Source organism: Phascolarctos cinereus, unplaced genomic scaffold (genome assembly GCF_003287225.1).
Source record: "Phascolarctos cinereus isolate Bilbo 61053 unplaced genomic scaffold, phaCin_HiC Scaffold_5;HRSCAF=322, whole genome shotgun sequence".
NCBI classification, from domain to species: Eukaryota; Metazoa; Chordata; class Mammalia; order Diprotodontia; family Phascolarctidae; genus Phascolarctos; species Phascolarctos cinereus.
The window spans coordinates 381,374,340-381,396,213 of NW_027555958.1; the positions used below are offsets into that span (position 1 = coordinate 381,374,340).

General features: G+C 40.0%; 1 protein-coding gene across 1 annotated transcript; it reads right to left on the minus strand.

The window, feature by feature from the left end:
* Nucleotides 1-93: 93 nt before the first annotated feature.
* Nucleotides 94-21,143, minus strand: TIMM17A (translocase of inner mitochondrial membrane 17A). Its single transcript, XM_021003174.2, has 6 exons — nucleotides 21,034-21,143; nucleotides 8,755-8,854; nucleotides 8,553-8,616; nucleotides 4,500-4,628; nucleotides 3,234-3,344; nucleotides 94-991 (listed from the first exon to the last, which is right to left on the minus strand). The coding sequence occupies exons 1-6, from the start codon at nucleotides 21,057-21,059 to the stop codon at nucleotides 906-908; spliced, it is 516 nt and encodes a 171-aa protein (XP_020858833.1). The 5' UTR covers nucleotides 21,060-21,143; the 3' UTR covers nucleotides 94-905.
* Nucleotides 21,144-21,874: the final 731 nt, after the last annotated feature.

Consider the following 21,874-nt stretch of genomic DNA (forward strand, 5'->3'; position numbering starts at 1 on the left):
CCAGGAACTCTGCTCACCTATTTTCCAGGCTAAAAAAAAGACCCCATAATACTGTAGACAGGTAAAATCAGTTCCTTGAGACTACAAAAGGCATCACAAAAAATTTTCCATATTTTATTTTCAATTCCACAAATAAACAACAAACTTCCAATAATGAAAACTATTCCAGCTCTGAGCTCTTCTTTTATGGGACCAAGCATTTTGGGTATCAGTCACTTCTGGTGAGGTTTCTAATGGTCAGAAACCAAGGCATAGTAGCCTCAGAGAAGTCTGGTTGACAGCCTCAAAAGGGCACAGCATATTTCACTTTCCCTGTAAGGCGATGTTGTTGTGAGAAAAATCAGCACTTTACCGTATCCCTTTGATGCTTAAAGTATTTTACTAAAAATAACCTGTGCTGGGTTGGCATCATTTTCAAACACAGTCCATTTCAGGAGTAATAAAAGATTCTAACTCCAATACATGCAGGTTTAAATCTATTTTTGTTGAGAAGATGAAGTATTTGAGGATGAAAAGTGGAGCACTACTACTGATCTTGAAAGAAAGAACAAGTTCCAGGGGGCATTATTGTTTGAACCACAGAACAACAAACCAGGCAGAAAAGTCCATAAGGAAATCAATTTCAATACTCTCTCTTTGGTCCTTCATCTTCTAAGCACTTAAAGTATTTCCTTTTTAATGATACTAGACATTTAATTTTTATTAGAAATGCAATCCAAGTATGAATAAATAAAATTTAAGCTTTTAGACTTTCTGTCCCAGGTTCCTTTAAATAGAGAAAGTGCTAAGTGTTTCTTCAGAGTATTCAGCCCTTCTTGTCCAAATCCAACTGTAACTTGGTCTTCCAGAATCCTTCTAGAACTAAAGATCATATTCTAATAAGAAACCTCAGGGCAATGGTCTCATTATTGATACTGCCGGTAGTCTCCAAATGGTGAGGGTGGCAACTGGGAGGGAGGCAACTGGGAAGGATCTTCGACAAACTGGGGCCCTGCAATTGACATAAAATTAAGTTTCACAGAAATCATATCACTCTTAAATATCAAGAAGTTACAACTAAGAGCAGCAAACAACAAGGCTGAAAAAATTAAGTGTCTGCATTCATTGAATCCAACCAATGGAAAATATACTGCATTAAACTAAGGGCATCAGTCTAGTTTTATTTTTAGGGATGCCTAATTCCTGTACTAGCATGACAGTATTGGAGGCACTTCAAACTTAGTAGGACAGATGACAGCCTGGCTTTCCTTGTGCTTAAGAGTGAAGATCTCTCAAGTGCTGAGCCAGAAATGCTGTGTAGATTAATTTCAGCAAGGAGCAGAGTCAAAATTTTAAGTAACTGCAATAAAACAAGTTGCTGCAGCCACCCGGCTTAGGGTCTTCTTACTTTCTGCCATATTCTATTGCTGTTACTTAAAAGTATTTGTTTTCAATTTTATGGAAAATAGAAGAAATCATATTCTGTAAAACACTTGGAAAATGCAGGTTTGCCCTATTTTAAGACAACCCAGTGAACCAGACCCATAAAACCAACTAAGTGGGCAATGGAAACGCTTAAGAAGATGCTCATGGCTAGTTCTAGGGTTAGAGTCTTGTGGCATTGAGTTTGCAGAGACTGGAATGATAACCACTGACTTTTAGGTAAAGTTTTAAGGTCTACAAAGCACTTTTCTTTACAACCCTGTTTTATAGGCAATGAAAGTATTTATAGAGCACACTAGTGTCTGACGCAAGATCTGAACCTAGACCTTCCTGACTCCGAGTCCAATATTCATTACCTGTCACCATTGGGTGATGTGGCTGCCTTGAACATAAAGAACTCAAGAGTTTTTAAAAAATGAAAATAAATTATAGGTATTAGAGTTTTTACCCCCACAAAGTGCTTCACTACATTTGTGGCAGCAGCAGAATTTAATGTAATTCAGAGAATTATAATAATTTGTCTCATTGCTAAAATAATTATTTTTAATTGATCTTAGGATCAATTTTCCCCATGAGAATTTCTTTGAAATTATGTATTTATTTTACACGATTTACTTTCTAAGAGATTTTTACACATAATTTTCCAGAAATGTTGATCTGTTGCAAAAAACTAAGGTATTCCTGAAACATTGTTTTCAATTAGGCAAAAGCTGAATAAAATAATGATGCCTACAAAGGTCACTTCTAGATAAAAGATTCACTATGGTGACTGAACCCTCAGAAAAAAAGGCCATAGCAAGTAAAGCATAACCAAAAATACCAATATTTCCTTAAAAGAGTCAGGACTGTATGGGAAAATTTTCACTTTTTGTAATGATGTTTATTATGACTATTTTCATCTTTGCATTCAGTCTTTGACCGAAATAAAAAAGTATTCTAATAGAATGTGGCAGAATGTGGCTATCCCAATTGGATGTTCACTTTAAAATGGTGACTAAAAAGTACACAGATCAGACTGAAAGAGCTCATGAGGTCATCCAGGCCATCCCAATGGCATCTAATGAGCAAAGTATCGTTTGAAAGCTGTGCCAGAAGGATATGGGATCTTCACTCAGTGGATAGGGAAATGAGATCAGATTAGGAGAGATGATCTATTCCCTACACTCTAGATGGAGTCTTGTCCAAGTGTTTGAACCAATTTTCAACTTGTTTTACTCCTCTGCTTGTCTTCTTAAAGAACAGCCAGGTCAATGTTTTGCTATTACTATCTCAGACAGAATGTGATCCCCTCTGCTAGTTCCAAATTTAGAGTAAGAACTGTTTGATGTTTCTATGGTTACAATGGCCAAACCAGATCCAATGTGATAATCAGCTCCTAAACTTTTCTCCCTAAATGCAGCAGAAAGAATAAATAGCCAATAAGCACTGACACGTACCTTACCAACAAAGTTGCACGGTCCCTTTTCTCCCAGCTAACCCAAAATGCTTGGAAAAAAGCAAATTAACTGTGGAAACGATTCACTGTAAAATATATAGCTAGAGTTACTTTCTGTTTTTCTTGAAACACAGTAGATGAAACCTATGTCCTATTCTTCAAATAGCACTGTCATCTACTACCAACATCCTCAGGGTTCTCACAACAAAGTGTGAATACCTTTCATAAGGCAGATACCCCCAATGCTGATTAAGCCATCAGCACAAATAAACTCAACTTAAGTGACAGTGTATCTAAAGGTCAGAGAACCATTCCAAAGCCAAAATTTTGGCTATTGAGAATATAACAACTAGAAGTCTAGAGGAGGAATACTTACCATTTGGAAATTGTGAAGATGCAAATCTTGTTAACAGGATACCAGCTCCTTCTATTAAAGCAAGAAGAATGCCACCCATTGCAGCTGAACCAACCATAGCCACTGGTCCATCTGAAGGTATCAATGACAGAGAAATTAGTTTCCACTTCTTGCTTTATGCATTGGCCATACTAGGGGACAGACTTGAGGCCAGTGGATATAAATCATGAATTCTTAACCTGAGGCCTCTGACCTTTTTTCAAAAAAATATTTGGATAGCTATATTTCAATAAAATTGGTTTCATTTATAATCCAATATACTTTATTTTATGTACTTAAAAACATTATTCTAAGAATGGGTCCATAGGCTTCATCAGGCCACCAAAGAATACATGACATGCACCAGGATTTCAGTTCAATTAGCTTTCAGACTAACTCAGACTTGCCCTAGAATAAACACAACACCCACTGCACCATCCTCAGAACTGTCCCGGTTTCCTTAGGATCCCCTTCTCTCTTTTTCCCAGGGCTGAGCTTGACTTTATAAGGCACTGGGGACTAATTAGCCCTGCTCTTCCTTTTCTGGACCAAACTCACATCCCAGACGTCAAACCAGAAATGGAATGACTTTAGAGGTACACGGACATTCAACTTGTCAACTATTATCTACTAGAATCCCAAATCCTGATTGTCCTGATTTTATAAGATACAGTTTAAAAAAAAATTCCTCAAATGCTAGTGAATTACCATAGGGGAAATTATCAGCTGTTAACTTAGCAGTAACTATTGTTGTTAAACAACAAAACAGAAATCATTCAACAATATACCATCAAAAGGCTGACCTAAACAACTTCCTCACAAAACAGCAGTTTCAGACAAGTTGTAAAAGAAATATTTAAGGAAGCAGGTCTATTATACTGATAAAATGCCAAGAATTGCCATTCCCTGTCACCCTCAAAAATGCCAAGATAATAGTTCTTTTCCTTTCTGAATTATCATCATATATACTTCTGCTAAGTCAAATCAAATACGACTTAGCTTTTCCCCCGCAGCTACCATTTCTCACCTACTAAATGAGTTATGGCAAAGATGTGGTGCTTAGGGGGCAGCTAGGTGGCACAGTGGATAGAGCACCGGCCCTGGATTCAGGAGGACCTGAGTTCAAATGTGGCCTCAGACACATAACACTTACTAGCTGTGTGACTCTGGGCAAGTCACTTAAGCCCACTGCCTAGCCAAAAAAAAAAAAGAGGTCTTCCAAACAATCTTTCTTCTAGAGTTTCTTACTTCTTGCTGCCAATATGGCTCCAGTTAAGGCACCACTTGTGATGGAATTCCATGGATCTTCTTTTCCTCTGACTTTCACCATACTGCAATCAATCATGGAAAAGAGACCTCCCCAAACTGCAAAGCTACCTGTTCAGTTTAAAACAAAAACTCATATTAAAATATAAAAATTATTTTTCAGCTACAATAAGATGGTTTAATAGGAAACAAGATCAAATTCTGCTCTTTGCTCTGATACTTTACATTACGATAACTGCACAATTAGAACACGGTCCACAAATCTGCACAATAATTGGATAAAGCCAGAATACTTATCAGCTTAATAAAAAGCCTGAGTTGTTATGCCAGCCAAAAAATTAGCAAAGATCCCAAACTTCAAAGAAATGATTCAGGGCCAAAAGAAATCAGGCTGCATAAATATACATTTTTATATAGACTACAGGTGTTCAAAACTTATACAGAGCTTTGCTCCACTGTCACATATTTGAGCTCTCTTCTTTCTCCCTTAACCTTTAATTTTTTTCTGACTTCACCAGTTTTTTCTTCTCGGGTCTTATTTTCTTCTCCCATTCATTCATATATTTATTGAGCATTTAACCATGCTAGCTGTTGAAGGAACATTTCTCATTTTGCCTATAAACTATACAATCAGTTCATAACCTAATGCATCAAGAACTAATAGAGATAATCTAGAAAAAAAAACAATTGGTCTAAGATGGGTTAATATTTTAAAAAATGGAATTATAAGAATTAGAAGTCAGTTTGTGTTCATCCACAGGTCATGCCAGATAACCTAACCTCATTTCTTTTTCTGAGAGTTTACTAAACTTGTAATGACACAGGGAACGTTACAGAAATAGTAAACTTGGAATTCAGGAAGGCACTTAACATCATATCCTTCTGGACAAGGTAGACAGTTAAAGGCTGAATAATAGTACAGGTTAGGTAGATTCAGAACTAGTTGAATGACCAGACCCAAAGAATGGTAATTAATGGATCTATCACCCTCGAAGGAGATGCCCCAAGGATTTGTCTTTGATCAGTTCTATTCAATTTTTTTTTTTAAAACCAAGGCTTAGATGGTATGCTTATTATATCTGTGATTGACATGAAGCTAGGTCAGTTATCAAGCTGGAGGAAAAAAACAAAAGCAAAAACAAAAACAAGGATCGAAAAATAACTTGACAGGCTAGACCAAAGGGCTAAACCTAAGAAGATAATGTGTAAAAGGCATAAATTTAAAGTCTTACACTTGGGTCTTAAAAAAAATGCACAAGTATACCTCGACAAGAGCTCATGTGCAAAAGATGGTTTTCTTTTTGAGTGGATTTAGAGCTCGATATGTATCAATACTGTGATACAGCAGCCAAAGAGATAACATGATCTTAAGCTGGCAATAATAATAGGAATATTTTGGAACACAAGTAAGCTAGAACACATTCACAGTGAAGTAAATGGAAAATTGTCACACAAAGATCATTTGAAGGAAATGGGGATGATCAGCCTGAAAAAAGAGAAGATTGGGGGCAGGTAGGTGGTGCAGTGGATAGAGCACCAGCCCTGAAGTCAAGAGGACCTGAGTTCAAATCTGGCTTCAGACCAAACACTTGACACTAGCTGTGTGACCCTGGACAAGTCACTTAACACCACTTGCCTAAAAAACAACAACAATGAAAAAAGAGAAGATTTCAGAAGCAGCACATAATAGCTGCTTACAGGAAAAAAAACTGTTATGTGTAAGAGAGATTAGACTTGTTTTGTTAGGCCAAAAAGGGTGAAACTTGAGGCCCCATGGATAGAAGCTGCAGAGAGGTGGATTTTGGCTTACTGTGTAACTGTAGAATGGGCTGCCCTGGGCATGCCTGACTGCTAGTAATCTTCAAGCAGAGGCGGGATGACGATCTGTGGTAGTATAAGAGATTCCTGTTTAGGGACTGGTTGGATTCAATTACATAAGGAGCCCATTCCAAATGCAACAATCTAAGATTGAAGGTGTCTGGGATAAAGTACCACCTTATTCCTATATAGACAAAATTTCACTGAATTTTTAACAGACTTTCAATTAAGCAATATATCAAAATCTAGAATACTGGATACTTGACAAGTATATAGAATATAATGTGGGTCTGATGTGTTTCCTAAATATTAAGCTGTCATTTTGTAGCTATTTTTGATCGTCACAACAATCAGTTAAACAAAGGAAAAATAATTACTATTTCCTTACTATGCCATAAAGTGAGAGAAAAGAAAGTAAAAATAAAGTGACAGTGTAATTCAAACAAAAAATATCTACCATAGCTACTGGTTCACTGAAAGTTTAGCAGGTTTTGTATTTTTTTGCGTGTTACTTTTGTAGCAGACATGATGAAACCATGAACTGAAAGTGCATGGCGAAAAACATCAAGAAGGGATGGCTGGGACAGAAAGGCAGCATGAGGAAAGAAAAATATGGAGAAGGAATTTCTGGGAGATGGCAAATACTGGGAATGCCTTTCTGCAGGGCAAAGTGTAGAGGCTCTTAAGCCAGGACCAGGCAGGAACATAAGCCAGCTTGGTGATGCACAAGATTAAAGGAGATGCTGAAGTTGTCCTTGCAGTGATTCTCTGATGTTGTGACCTTGTACCCAGAGCTTTTTGGTAAAAAATATGTTTATGTTCAAAACATTTACTGGCTGCCTTTGCTGCAAGTGAGTTGGCTCGTCAAATAGCCTAAAAGCGAAGTCATTTTCCCAGCCTTACCTGCTATATGGTTCAGTAGGCTGTTGCCCACAGGCAGCACTCCACCTCTCACATACATCAGGAATGCTCATTCTGACTAACATCTGCCTCTTGGAATCCTTAGCTTCCTTCGATCCTCAGCTCAAGTGCCATCTCCTCAGCTTTCAGTGTTATCCCTCAACCCCCTAAATTAATTTATATATATGCACACACCTCATCATTTCCCACTGTTGGCTGCTCTACCAGACTTCATGATCTCCAGAAACTCATCATGCTGTAAGATTAGATCAAATCTGAGTCTTCATCTCCTCAGACCATTTCCTTCCCTGGCTGTAGGACTTCATCATGCCTCCCCACACTCTGCTTTTCAACTTCCTTTTATGTGCTGTCTCCCCATTAGACTGTGAGATCCTTGAGGGCAGGGAGGGTCTTAAGCCTTTCTTTTTATCTCCATAGCTTAGTACAGTGCATAGCACATAATAAGTGCTTATTAAATGTTTACTGATTGGTAAGTCTCTAGGATTGAACTTGATTTACTTTTCTTCATGTATACACTGGCTTACCTAACTGTAAGCTCTATATGGAACCATGGGGTTCATATCTTGTTAATTCAATGCACGCAGGTTAGGTTCTGGGAGACACACAAAGTTCAAATAAGCCAGCATCGTAGCCCTCTCAGAGCTTATAATTAAATAGGGGGCTATACATGAATTGCTATAATGTTACCTATGTACGGGAGAGATGTAAACAAGGTGTAATGTGAAATTTGAAGGAAGTAAAGGTCTTTAATGACGAGAAGGATCAGGGGAGGTTTCCTGAAGTGGGTGCCATTTGAACTAGGTTTTAATGAATGGCTAAAAAAATACTCAGCAAAAAGCCCAGGGAAGCGTCTTCAGATATACTGCTACTCATAGCGTAGAGCAAAGTAAGCATAATTGTCTCCTACCTGTTGGCATTTATTTACCTTTATGTCCTAGAAAATGGCTCTCCTACTTTTCTAGTATCTCTCACAAGGCCCTCTAAGGTTTTAGTATTTTCCTTCAGCTTCCCCAGAAGCCACCACTTCACTTTCTCAAAACCTGCAACTTGAAACATTTTCCCCCTTCTATCCAAAAAATGTATTTTGAAGAAATGAAGAAGGGTGTTCATGAGGTATACTATTCAAGTCTATTTTTTGAAGGAGGCCATGAGGGCATCAGTTTGTGATGATGTTTTCCAGGAATAAGCAATTAAAGCCAAACTGAGATCAACAATTGGCATACTCCAAAAAGATTTGAGATTCATCTTCAGTAATGAGGAAAAAAATAGATCAATCTGAATATGAAATAGTTTTACCTCCCAATTGAGGTGCTCTGGTTTTGATGGCTGTCAAACTGCCCCGAAGCCTGTGGCTCACCCCCTGAGGAAACAAAATCAAGGGGCCAGAAAATATTAGAAGTGCAACTGATTTCCAACCCATTGAAAGGATGTCGTTGTTGTTTTTTCAAATAAATCATATCTGGGCTCCATGTAGAAGGTTAGTTTTCCATACACTTACCACAGGAGAATTGCGAAAACCTTTGATTGCTTGGAAGATACCACCTCCTATGGTACCCATAGTGAAAGCACCACCACAATCATCCACAATTCGCCAGGGGCTAAGAGGAAAAAGAAAAAACAAACAAAAAAAACCTTTAATGATGTGATATATCTCAAAGCTTGCCATCTCCACAAAACCTTCCCTATTTAAATGAATGATAACCCTCAAACACAGGCCTAGCCCAATTAATGAAACTCTGCCCCACAAAATAAACAGTTATGTGGCAATTTATGTTAACGAAGCTACAAGGGAAGGGACTATGAACTTCCTCTTCTCCACAGCACTCAGTGCACATGAAAATAATTTTGGCTGATCATCTATCAATCAATAAGTATTTATTAAGCAGCTTTGATGCACCAAGCACTGCACTGGATGCTGGGAAACCAAGTACAAAGAAAGAAACCATTTTCACTCACAACGTGCCTACTACACTTTAATGGAAAAGACAAATACTTATACAATAGAAACATCATAAAGTTAATAAATATAAAAATACACAAAGTTGTTCAATACAAGGTAGTTTAGGAGGGGGGTCATTAGCAGTTAAGGGGACCAGGAAAGGTTTCATGCAGAAGAAGGTGCTTGAGCTGATATTCTTTGCAGAAGTAGAAGACTTTACATGGAAGACAATATATGCTGTCAGACTTGGATTCATATGTAGGTTAGTTTTGAAGAACTGCTTTTTCTTTTTTCATTCTTTGTCATAAGAGATTGCTCTCTAGGGTGGGAGAAAGGAATGATAAATTTGGAAAAGAAGCGATGTAAGAATATTGATAAAGAAAATAAGAAACTCCCTCTACTGACACATCTTCTCTGCAACTCATCCTCTTAGAAAGGTGCTCAGAGCACTGAGAAGTTAAGATTTGCTCAGAGCCTCACATGTCAGAGGCAGGGCAGGAATCTATGATGGGCTGTGGCCCAAGCCAAGGTCTTTGCCCCTTGACCTAATGGGAATCTGGCTCCCCTTTTGTCTACAAGCCCCAGCCCCTCATCTCCCTTTGAAAGCCTTAGCCTACCTTTTAATCTCATTCAGATACCTTTCAGTTCCTTCATTATCTATTCCCATTGTCTGTTCAATCACTTAGACATTCCAATCTCTGGGAATTCTCACCCAGACCCCTTTCCCAGACCCTTCCCTGGTCACCTAAAGTATGTAAGATCCACCCTGGCCCTCATTCGGGGCGGAGAATCTCATGCTCAAAAGGCTGAGAACCTCTCATGCCCGCTCGTCCTTACAGGAGTCACCTGGCCTATTATGTTTTATCACTAATAAACTTTTCCTCTGGCTGAAGAAGATTCGAGTTGAATTCTTTCAGGCAGGGCCCGGTATTGTAATCTTGGGGTTCCAGCAGCACCCCAAAAGTCCTAGACCTCTTCATCTAGACCTTCCTGGTTCGAGGCCAGCTCTCTATCCAGTATGCCAAGGCTGCCTCTAAATGAAAATGAAGGTGATGTTTAAACAAAAAATATCAATAACACTTGACTTTGAAAAGGGATATCACTCTGGCAGCTATGGGAAGAATCGTACTAAAGAGACAATCAATCATATGAATGAGAGGTCATTTGAGACTAAATGAAGGTGCCAGGTGGCTTTATGAGTGTCCATGAGGGAACAGATGCAAGAGATGCTGTAGAAACAGAAACAAGACAGAGAGCAGCTATATTCTCTGTAGAGGGCCTCTCCGAGGCTGGATCACTTGTGCGTAATGCTCTAGAGGCTGTCCTTGTCAGTGTGTTTTGGACTAGAGGATGGCTGTGAGCTCTTCCAACTGTGAGATTCCTGGTTCTATGAAGTTTGAGATTCAGATTGGGATCTTCGAATTCTAAAAATGCAGTTTATAGACATCCCCTTCTCTATAATTACATGATAAAGACCCAGTGATCAACTATAAACAATTGTTTAAAAAAAAAAGGGAGAGGAAAATGCAGATTTCTGACTACAAAATTACAGGAAGTTAAGACACAAAGCTAAGTTCAGAAGCTGAGCTTTCTCATCTAATGCAAATAAAAGCTAAGAGGAAAATCTTGGGTTGACTGGATGGTTTGGGTGGACTATACTGTATTGACTTAACATGGAGGAAAGAGTATGATAGTGATGGGGTATGGGCCCAAGCTTAAGACCTCTGCCCCTTACCCCAAAAAGAATTCGGGTCTCATTTGTCTAAGGGATTCTCCCTTGAATTCTCTCACTTGATCAAGGAGGTCTCTGGCATTCTCTTTCCCCCTCCTCCCCCCAAGTGATAATCCTAACAACTGGTGTTTCATTATCTCCTACACCCAATCTCCCAACTATCTTACCCTTAACCTAGCCCAGCCCTCCATTGTCTTACCTCCCTAGGGCCCCTGGCTACTTCCCATCCTAAACCCTATCTAGACTCCTTTCTCCCTGGGTCACATGGTATTCGGCTGACCCCAGCTTACTGGCCACTCCCATCTAGATCCCTCCCACAGTCTTTGTGTATATAAAGTCCATCTTGTCTCCATTAAAGTGCTCAAACTTCTTTTTTCTTTCTTTCTTTTTTTTTTTTGCTTTTTTAGGCAATTGGGGTTAAGTGACTTGCCCAGGGTCACACAGCTAGTGTCAAGTGTTTGGTCTGAGGCCGGATTTGAACTCAGATCATCCTGACTTCAGGGCTGGTGCTCTATCTACTGCACCACCTAGCTGCCCCAAAAGTGCTCACATTTCTTAAGAACCTAGCCAATAGTACCACATCACACTTATCAGATTGGCCAACATGACAAAACAGGAAAAAGATAAATGTTTGAGAAGATGTGGGAAAACTGGAACACTAATACATTGTTGGTGGAGTTGTGAAATGATTCAACCATTTTGGAGAACAATTTGGAACCATGCCCAAAGGTCTATTAAAAATGTGCACACCCTTTGACCCAGCAATAGCACTTCTAGGACTATATCCCAAAGAGATCATACAAACAGGAAAAGGACCCACAAGTACAAAAACATTCATAGCAGCTCTTTCTGTGGTGGCAAAGAACTGGAAATTGAGAGGATGCCCATCAATTGAGGAATGGCTGAACAAGTCATGGTATATGAATATAATGGAATACTATTGTGCTATAAGAAATGATGAACAGGCTGACTTCAGAAAAACCTGGAAAGACTTGTATGATCTGATGCTGAGCAGAACCAAGAGAACATTGTACACAATAACAACCACATTGTGCGATGACTAATATTAACCCTTCCCGGCAATACAAGGATATAAGATACCTACGAAGACCTCATGACGGAAAATGCTATCCACATCCAAAGAAATAACTATGAAAGTTGAATTGCTGTTTTTTTTCTCTTCTATTGAGTTTTGTTTCCTCTTTCTGATGGTTCCTCCTATTGGTTTTAATTTTTACTTATAACACCACTAATGTGAAAATGTTTAATAGGAATGAATATGAAGAGCCTATATCAAATTGCATGCCATCTTGGGGAGGGAAGCGCAGAGGGAGGAGGGGAAAATTTAAAACTCAAAAGCTTATGGAAGTGATTATTGATAAATCAAAATAAATTAATAAAATTTTTAAAAAATGACAAAATGGACAGCTTTCAAGAAAACTGGAAAGACTTCTATGAATGATGCTGAGTGAAATGAGAACAACTGATTCTACGAAATACTATAAATAAAACAACTTTGAAAGACCTTAAATCTCTGATCAATGACAAACAATGATACCATAGCGCTGAAGAGGAAATATCGATACCCATCTTCTGCCAGAGATGTGACAGACTTCAAAAGCAGAGTGAAGCATATATGTCTGGATGTGGCCAATGTGGAAATATTTTGTTTGATTATGCACATTTGTTATGAAGGTTTTCTTTTTTTGTTTGTTTCTTTGTTTATAATACAACTGGGATAGGAAGTAGAAAATAGAGACTATAAATGCTTGTTAATCAGAAAAAATACAATGAAATTTTTTGGGGAAAGAATACAAACTTCTAGAGGAAAAAAAAAAGAACCTAGCCAATAGCTTACAAATGTTCAGATTCCTTAAGAGTCTGGCCAATATGGCAGATCTTTAATAAACCTTGTCTCTGGCTGAAAGTAGAATTGGGTCAAATTCATTTAGGCAGGATCTGTGGGTCATGATTTAGAGGTCCGAGCACCCCTAAACCTCTAGACCTCATCAACAGTTCTGGAGTGTGAAGGTTCTTTGGATAGGGAGTCAATGACTTTGAGAAAAGGCAGGAATGGCTCAGTATGACTGAAGTAAAATGGTTTTAATTCTGGCAAGTTTTTCTTAGAAGATAAACACTCTATGACATTGAGGTCATATTCCCTCCCCACCTCACCTTGTGGAGATGGTCAAGAGCAGGAGTGACAAGAAGATCTACTTACCCTGTTGGCACTAATCATAATCAACTAGTGTTGGTTAAAAATCACTTGATACAAAGTACTGGGAGAGGCCTACTCATCAAACTTCAAAGAGACTTGCTAGTGACAACTAGATTATCTAAAATCCCAGTGATTTAGCCTAGTCCACACTGAACATTCCACATACAAGAGAACTAATTTTTAAAAATTTAAAATGATGGAACCAATAAACACACCCTGAAACCTATAAGCAAAGCAGGGTCCATCCTGTGGCCACTCATATAATCATTAATGACAATGTAAAAAGCTAAATGCACAATCATAAAAACAAGTAAATGTCTATGCACGGTCTTCTGGGTCAAGATCACTTGCGCAGATCTCCTTTATGGCAGTGGACCAGGTCTTCCAGAAAACTTCCTTGGAAGAGAAAATACGGCCCCAGCCAGAAATAGAATTTTAGATAATACTAAATATTCCCCATCCTACCCTCATCTAGAATTATTCATGCTACATACTCAAGCCATTCATATTCATTCATACATCACAGAAATAACACTAGTTTCCTAGAGAGGAAGCAAGTAGGCTAGTTTCTCTTAGAATCCAACTAATAAATGTTCTGAGTACCTACTGTAAGGCTGAGACAGTGCTAAGCACTCTGAGAAATGTAAAGAACTAAAAAAACCAAATTAAATAAAGCTAGGAGTTACAAAGCTTATAAACATTTGTTTGGAGAGATACAGATGATGATGTCTCATATATTTATATTGTACTTTAATGTTCACAATTACATAGATTATTTCATTTGAGTCTCATAACAATCCAAGTACTATTTTTATAGAGAAGAAAGCAGAGCTTCAAGACAGGTAAGTAAATGTTGGAAGGGAAATCTGAACCCAGATCTTTCCTTTTGCTAAATCCATTTTTCTACCAACTTAAAAAAAAAAAGACTTAAGCTAAGCTTTAAAGGATGGGTAGGGCGTGTGTATGTATAGACATTTCAGAGCAAAATCAGAAAAAGGCGGGAATTTGAAAAGCATATCAAGCTGGCTGTGAATCAACTTGGCTGCAGCACATCATAGATATTCCTATAATAGAAGGAAATAAAACTGGATAGCTAGGTTGAGAATCAGGCCGTAAATGCTAAGCCAAGGAGTTTGGATAATAATGTACGGCAATGGGAAACCATTTAAAATGTTTTGAACAGGGTAATGATCAATACAGTATTTTAGAAAGAATAGATAGATAGATTGCTTTCTGCCAGATGAATGAGCCTGGTGGTAAAAGGCTCAGGTAAGAAGCTACTTTTTGTCGCTGCTCAGTTTTCAGTCATGTCTGATTCTTTATGACCCGATTTTGGGGCATTCTTGGCAGAGATACCAGAGTGGTTTGCCATTTCCTTCTCTGACTCATTTTAAGGATGAAAAACTGAGACAAAAAAGGATTAAGAAATTGCCCAAGGTCACGTAGGTAGTAGAGTCTCCAGCTAGATTTGTACTCACAACAATGAGTCTTGGAGACACTAAGCCCAGCACTCTAACCAGTGAGCCACTTAGCTGCCCAGGAAGCAACTAAACTAATCCAGGGACAAGATAAGAGTTCTGAGCTGGGGTTGCTGGTAGTGCTCAGGAATGGAAAAGGCATACACAACAGAAGAATCAACAGGACATAACCTGGAGAGACAGCCTACACACAGCATGGCCATTTCTGAGTTAGGAATAACGTAAAGCACAACACTGAAATAAATGTTAGGAAAAGGAACACATTCAGTGCTACCAGGGAGCTGGCTGAACTACTTCACGCAACTCTAAAGAAAAGAGTCATCAGAGCCAAGTAAAGGATGACCCACCACCCCAAACCATATCTTGCCTGCAAAGGTCAAAGTGTTGGATTTAACACTGGAGGCCCTTGGGTCAATCCCCAGCTCCTGGGGCCTGCTTCCTCATCTGTAAGACAAGAGGACTTTAGAGCAGATGTCCTCCAAAACTCCTTCCATTTCTAAAAATCTGATTCTGTGCTCAATATTTTTGTTGTCTGGTCAACCCATACACGGCTAAGGTCTCTAAGAAAAGACCAGACTATCAGTCAAGACTGTCCAAGCACCCACACATTATGCCAAGTGCTACAGATACTCATTCAATATTCTCAAGTAGCTTTCATCAAGCCTTTCAACATTTCAATGAGCTCAATATCTCTACTGACTTCTCAATATTCGCGTTGAGTTCAATGTATATTGCATTGGGTACTTCAGAAGAAACAAAACTGAATAAAAGGATCAACAAGAGTCACTCGCCAATCAAATACAAGATATCAGCAACTATATGAAGATGCTTCAAATCACTAATAAGAGAAATTAAGAATAAAACACTCCTGAGGTTCCATCTCATACCTATCATAGTGGCAAAACAACAAAAGAGGAAAACAGCAATTTTGGAACTGTGGTGACAGGGCAGGAGCCATTGGTGAAGCTGTGAATTGGTTCAATTGTGATGGGGAACAATTTGGACCTAAACGTCAATGTCATTAAACTATATATAACCTCTGATAAAGCAATATTACTATTAGGCATCCACCCCAAGGAGGTCAAAGACAGAGTTGTACAGGGACCCTTATAGACAAGATTTATGACAACACTTTCTGTTGCTGCCAATAACTAGAAAAAACATAGCTGCCCATCATTGAAGGAATTGAGGTATACAAACATAATGGAACATGAAAGTGCCATTAGAAATGAAGAAAATGACAGATTCAGAAAAATATGAAAAGATACATATAAATTGAGAAGACAGAATGGAATGAACAAAATCAGAGAACAATTTACACAATGACCACAACAATAATAGGACAGGAAAAAACTTTGAAAGATCTCAGAACCCTGACCAAAGAAGTAACTACTCATGATTTCAAGAGATTATTGAAATATAATTCCTACCTCTCAGCAGAGAGGTAATGGATTAGAAGTTCAAATGAGACTTTCATTCTCAGACATAACCACTGCGTTGTTTGGCTATCACTGTTACAAGAGAGGGCTTCTACCTGGAGGGGTAGAATTGGATAAGTGATAAATATGAGGTAAAAAAGCATGGAAAAAAATTTATGCACATTAGAAAGCAAGGCTACAGAAGGAGACGCAATTAGTACAATTTTATTATTTGTCAAAGCTAATATATCTTTTTAAAAAAGTTTCTAACAGTTCAGTTTTTTGTACAATCTTTTTTTCGTATACTGAAAAGTTTGTGTTTGTTAAGTTCACAAATGAAAAATAAAAAAGGGCTCTTGCCCTCAAGCAATAATACATGCCCAAATAGAAAGTAAAAGATAAGTATGCAGGTTACTACAGTAAAAAGCAGAAAATTATTTCCTCTACAATGTCTCAAACAGCTCTATAACCCACAAGAGTCTGTGCCCTGGAAGAACTTCCACCCTGGAATGTGCCTTCCCTTCCTCTTCCAATTAGTGAGAAGATTTGAGAATCACCAGCATACAGATGATAATTAAATCCATGGGAACTCATGAGATCATCAAGTGAAGTAGTACAGAGGAAAAGAGGGCTCAGGACAGAACCCTGAGGAAGAAGCAGTCAGATAGGTAGGAAGAGAACTAGGAGGAGAGGGTAATCAACAGTATCTAAGGCCGCAGAGAGGTCAAGGAAGAGTTAATGACTGAGAAAAAGTCATTGGATTTGGAGTTAGAGAATCCAGATGAAATTCTAGCTCTTCCTGTGGGGAGTGTGATTCCAAGCTAATCACTGAGTCCCTGAGCCCTAATTTCTCCTCCAGTAAGACATGGAGTCTGGACCAAACCTTTATCACTATTTATATCCTATAGGTTGGGAAGACTAGTTAGGAGGGTCTGACGAACCTGACAATCGCAAGAATGGAAAGGAAGAAGCTGATGCAGGAGCAATCACTGAGGCCAAAGCACTAAGGTATGGAGAAGAGAAGATTCATATCTGATATTTAAGTTTCCCCCACTGGAAAAGGGTGGTTCTATGAACAGAAATAGAAGGGTATTAGGAGTTGGAAAGTGATTGGAATTGTAGCTTAAGAGACAGGAGGGAGCTGCAGAAGGAGATAGATGAAATCATGTATAAAGCTGACAGCTAAAGCCAATGGAATAGGTGACACCAAATCAATGCAGAAAGTCTACATTTTGATGGTGGAAATATATCCAAATCAAAAAGGCTGACTCTTATCCATCCTATTTCCTCAATATATTTTACATCAATCTCCTTTCTATTTATACTACAACCATCCTTGTGATGTTCTTATCACTTGCCTGGACAATTACAATATTATCCTAATTCATCCCCCTGCACCAAGCCTCTCATCTTTTTAAGCCATTCCACCCACAGATGTCAAAGTGATATTCTTAAAGTACAAGTCACTTCCCTGCTCAAGAAACTCCATTACCTCTAGGATAAAATTCAATGTTCTGTTTGGTATTTGAAGCCCTTCACAATCTGGCTCCAGCCTATCTTTCCGGCTGATAACCCATTATGCACTTCTATATTCCAGTCAAACTGGCCTACATGTGGTTGCTTATATGCAAATTCCCTTCCATCTCCATCTATGCCTTTGTTCTCCTCACCCATCTCTGCTTCTTGAAACCCCCTCTTTTCAAGGTTCAGAAGTTCAAGGGCCACCTCCTATACAAAGCTATCCCTAATTCCCCCAGTTATTATCTTCTGTGATTTCCCCCCAGCATAAAGTTTCATTTTTGACTTTGTGTCCCTAGCAGAGTGCCTTGCCCATAGCAGACTGGCAGGGGGCAGCTAGGTGGCACAGTAAATAGAGCACTGACCCTGGAGTCTGGAGGACCTGAGTTCAAATCTGACCTCAGACACATAACACTTACTAGCTGTGTGACCCTGGACAAGTCACTTAACTCCATTGCCTAGCCAAAAACAAACAAACAAAACCACACACACACACACACACACACACAAAACCTACCAAAAAAACCAAACCATAGTAGACTGGCAAATTGAGGTGGGGTGGGGTGTTGGCAATAGGAAATTAAGAGATAGCACAGCCAGGACAGTACAATATTATAGAAGTCAAGGAAGAACCAAGCATCAAGAAAGTAGCCAGCAGCTTCAGAAGCCAAAGGGATATCAAGTCGAGGACTGAAAAAAGGCCAATGGAAATGGTGATTATGGGGTCAATGTTAACCTGTGAGAGGGAAATTTTAGTACAATAATGGAGTTGACCTATCTTTCATACCTATCTTCTTTTCATCACTTATACATTACCACCTTGGTTCAGATCCTTCTTTCTGGGCTATTCTAACAGCTTCCTCTCAGTTTTCCCTGACTTTCTCCTCTCTAATTCATCCTTTTCACTTAACAACCAAAATAATCTTCATTTACACTACTAGACTGCCCATGCTATTTCCCTTCTCAAAAATCTTCAGTGCTATTGTGCTATAAGAAATGATGAACAGGCTGGCTTCAGAAAAACCTGGAAAGACTTGTATAGACTGATGCTGAGTGAAGTGAGCAGAATCAGGAGAACGTTGTACACAGTAACAGCTACGCTGTATGATGACTAATATTGATAGACTTAGCCTTTCTCAGCAATGCAAGGATCTAAGACATCTCCAAAGTCTCATGATGGAAAATGCTATCCACATCCAGAGAAAGAACTATGGAGTTGGAATGCAGATTGAAGCATACTATTTGCTCTATTTTTTTTCCCTCTTCTGTTTTGTTTGTTCTTTCTTGTAGTTCCCCCTATTGGTTCTAATTCTTCTTTACAATATGACTAACGTGAAAATATGTTTAATAGGAATGTATATGTGGAGACTATATCAGATTGCACGCCATCTTGGGGAAGGAGGGGGAGAAAATTTAAAACTCAAAAGCTTATGGAAGTGAATGTTGAAAACTAAAAATAAATTAATAAAAAAGAAATCTTCAGTAGCTTCCTATTATCTATGTGAAATACAAGCTCCTTCTTCCAGTATTTAAGACTCTCTATACTATGGCTACAACCTATATTTTCAGTCTTATTTTGCTTTAATCATCTTCGTATGTTCCACATTCTAACTACACTCCAACCAGGCTACAAGTTACCCACACCTAGATAACTTTAAACCTTCTGTTTCTATTCTTGCCCGCAAAACACTCCCATCTCAAACCACTGAATTTTTTTAAATACCTTCAATGTCCAGTTCGGTTAACATCTCCCCCATGAAGCTTTTCAGGATCCCCTCACCCGAGTGACTTCTCCCTTTTCAAATTTCTTACAGAAGTTTATTTAGACCCTCCCTTTACTATTATTTCATCCTTACCTGATATCATACTTATTTGCATATATTTCTTCCACGAACTCAGAAAAGCTCTTTGGGAACAAGGACTCTTTTTCATCTTTATATTCCCAGCACCTAGTGCAATACTTTGTACACAGTAGAGTTAATTTTAAATTGAAAGACAGTCTGAAAAAGATTAAGAAATGAGAAATGGAAGTAGCTAATATATTCTCTCAAGAATTTCCCCTAGAATAGGGGAAAAGGGGAAGAGAATAAGCATTTAATATGTGCCAACACTTTTCATAAACAATATCTATTTGATCTTCACAACAACTCTGTTATGTATCATCATCCCCATTTTACAGAAGAGGAAACTGAGACAAAGGTTAAGTGATTTGCCCAGGGTCACATAGTGTGATGAGTTGGTAAAATTTGAACTCAAGTCTTCCTGACTCCAGGCCAAGTCCTCTCTATTCACTATGGTGCCAGCTGCTTCTGACCATGTTTGTAGGAAAGAAGATATTGGTAAAGAGGAAAATTCAATTAAGGAGATTAACCAATAGAATGAGTTCATAAGGGAGTTAGAAGAGTGGTAGAATCAGCCATGTCAACTTCTTGCTCACAGATGACCCTGAAAAGGTACTCTCCCTGGAGGCGAATGTTTCCCAAGAAGACAGGCCTTATAAAACTCACATTTGACGGTATTTCATTCAGAAACTGCATGAACCTGGCTCTAAGGTTCATGTAGAACACAAATAACCACTGTATTTCAAGGGAATTTGGAGCTCTGGGCTCCTGACAATATAAGTTACCAAGGACAAAAGGCTAAGTTAACTTAAAATGACAAGATTAGTTTTTACGAAGACTGTTACAATTGGGAGAACATTGCTGCTTCCTGATCTCAGGCTCTTGGGACCACCCCTCCTACCAATCTTTTTCTTGATTTACAAGAGCTGACGAAAAATGGAACCTTAGATTGTAAGCTCCTTGGGGGCAGGGACGTCTTTTGCCTCTTTTTGTACCCCAAGGTTTAGCACAGTGCCCGGCACACAGTAGGCGCTTAATAAACGTTTACTGAACTGGACCGAACATCCTAAGGGGGGTGGGAGTGGGGGTGGGGAGGTACCCGCAGCCCTTCATCTGGAAGCCCAGGGGAGCCTTTAAGCACAAGCTATCCGAGACGACCAGGTCATTTCGGAAACGCTTCGCTCTAAGGCCCCCAGGGGCAGTCGACTCAAGGACCCCTTCCCTCTCCCCACTGCGTGCTCCTGGGGGCGGGGCGGGGAACTGGAGAAAGGAAGCAAGGTGGGCAAAGGGAGCAAGGTGGGCAAAGGTACTTTCCCTTCGCCCGCCAGAGGCCAGGGGCCGAACCACGGGCCTCGGACTTGGGCCCCTTCTCCCGCGGAATCCCACTAGAGCGCAGCCCGAGGTGGCGGGCGGCCTGGGGCTGCGACAGGGCTGAGCAGGGGGCGTCGGGGCCGAACGCAAGGTCACGGCCAGGCCAGGCTAGGGAAGCCGGGGAGGCCGGCCGGGAGAGAAGCCGCCCTGGTCGGCAGGGGCGCGTGCGCGCGGCAGAAGCCGCCTCGCGGAACGAGCCCGGAGGGCCGAGAGGCAGGGAATCGGGGGCCTGAAGGACAGGCCGGCGGTTGGGGCGGCTCACCAGGGCTCACGAGCGTACTCCTCCATCTTGGATGCGGCGGCGAGGGGGATACCGGGCAAAGGGGGCGGAGCTCCAGCACCCTCACTGTGCAAGTGACTTCTGTCCCGCGGAGCGCCCCAGGGGAGGGCCGGGCGGCTAAGGGGGACGAGGATTGGTTCTCCTCTTTTTCCGGATAGCCAATGGGAGAAGCAGCCCTGGGACGCGTGGGGGGCGCGGCTTCTCGGGGATTTGCTAAAGGAACTATTCCGTCCCAGCGACGTTGGCGTATTGGGTTGGAATCCTCACTTTGCCGCAGTCTCTTCGGCTGATTTCATTTTCACTGGGAAAGTTTCCTAAACTCTAAAGAGATTCTGTTTTGAAATTTTGAATTACGCTTATGAATTAATGTTTCATGGGGTCATACGATTAAGGCCCGGAAGTGATCTTGGAGATTTTCTGGCCTCCAAATCAAGAGGCCTTGGGTTCAATTTGACACACGCGAGTGCGTAGAACACCGGATCTGGAGTCAGGGAGACCCGAGTTCAAATGCAGACTCAGACACTTGAGAGCTGGGCGGCCCTTGGCGGGTCACTTAACCTCTGCCTGCCTCAGTGTGCTCAACTAAAATGGGATGATAATAATGGTTGTTGTAGATCCGTTAGTTTACAATCAGTCAACAAACATTAAGTGCCTACTTTGCACCAGGCATTGTACCAATAGCTAGGTATACAGAAAAAGGCAAAAGATAACCTCTATCCTCCAGAAGATCCCTGTCTAGTGAGGGAGACGGCTATGGCCAAATGAGAGGGAAGGCACCAATATTAAGGAGGACTGGGCTTGTGTGGGTGAAAGGAGGTCACAT

Coding starts and splice junctions, on each gene's coding strand:
- TIMM17A (XM_021003174.2), bottom strand. CDS start 21,059: ATGGAGGAGTACGCTCGTGAGCCCTG. Junction 8,617..8,754: donor GTTTTCGCAATTCTCCTGTG/GTAAGTGTATGG, acceptor TTGTTTCCTCAG/GGGGTGAGCCACAGGCTTCG. Junction 4,629..8,552: donor CAGAGCACCTCAATTGGGAG/GTAAAACTATTT, acceptor TAAACTGAACAG/GTAGCTTTGCAGTTTGGGGA.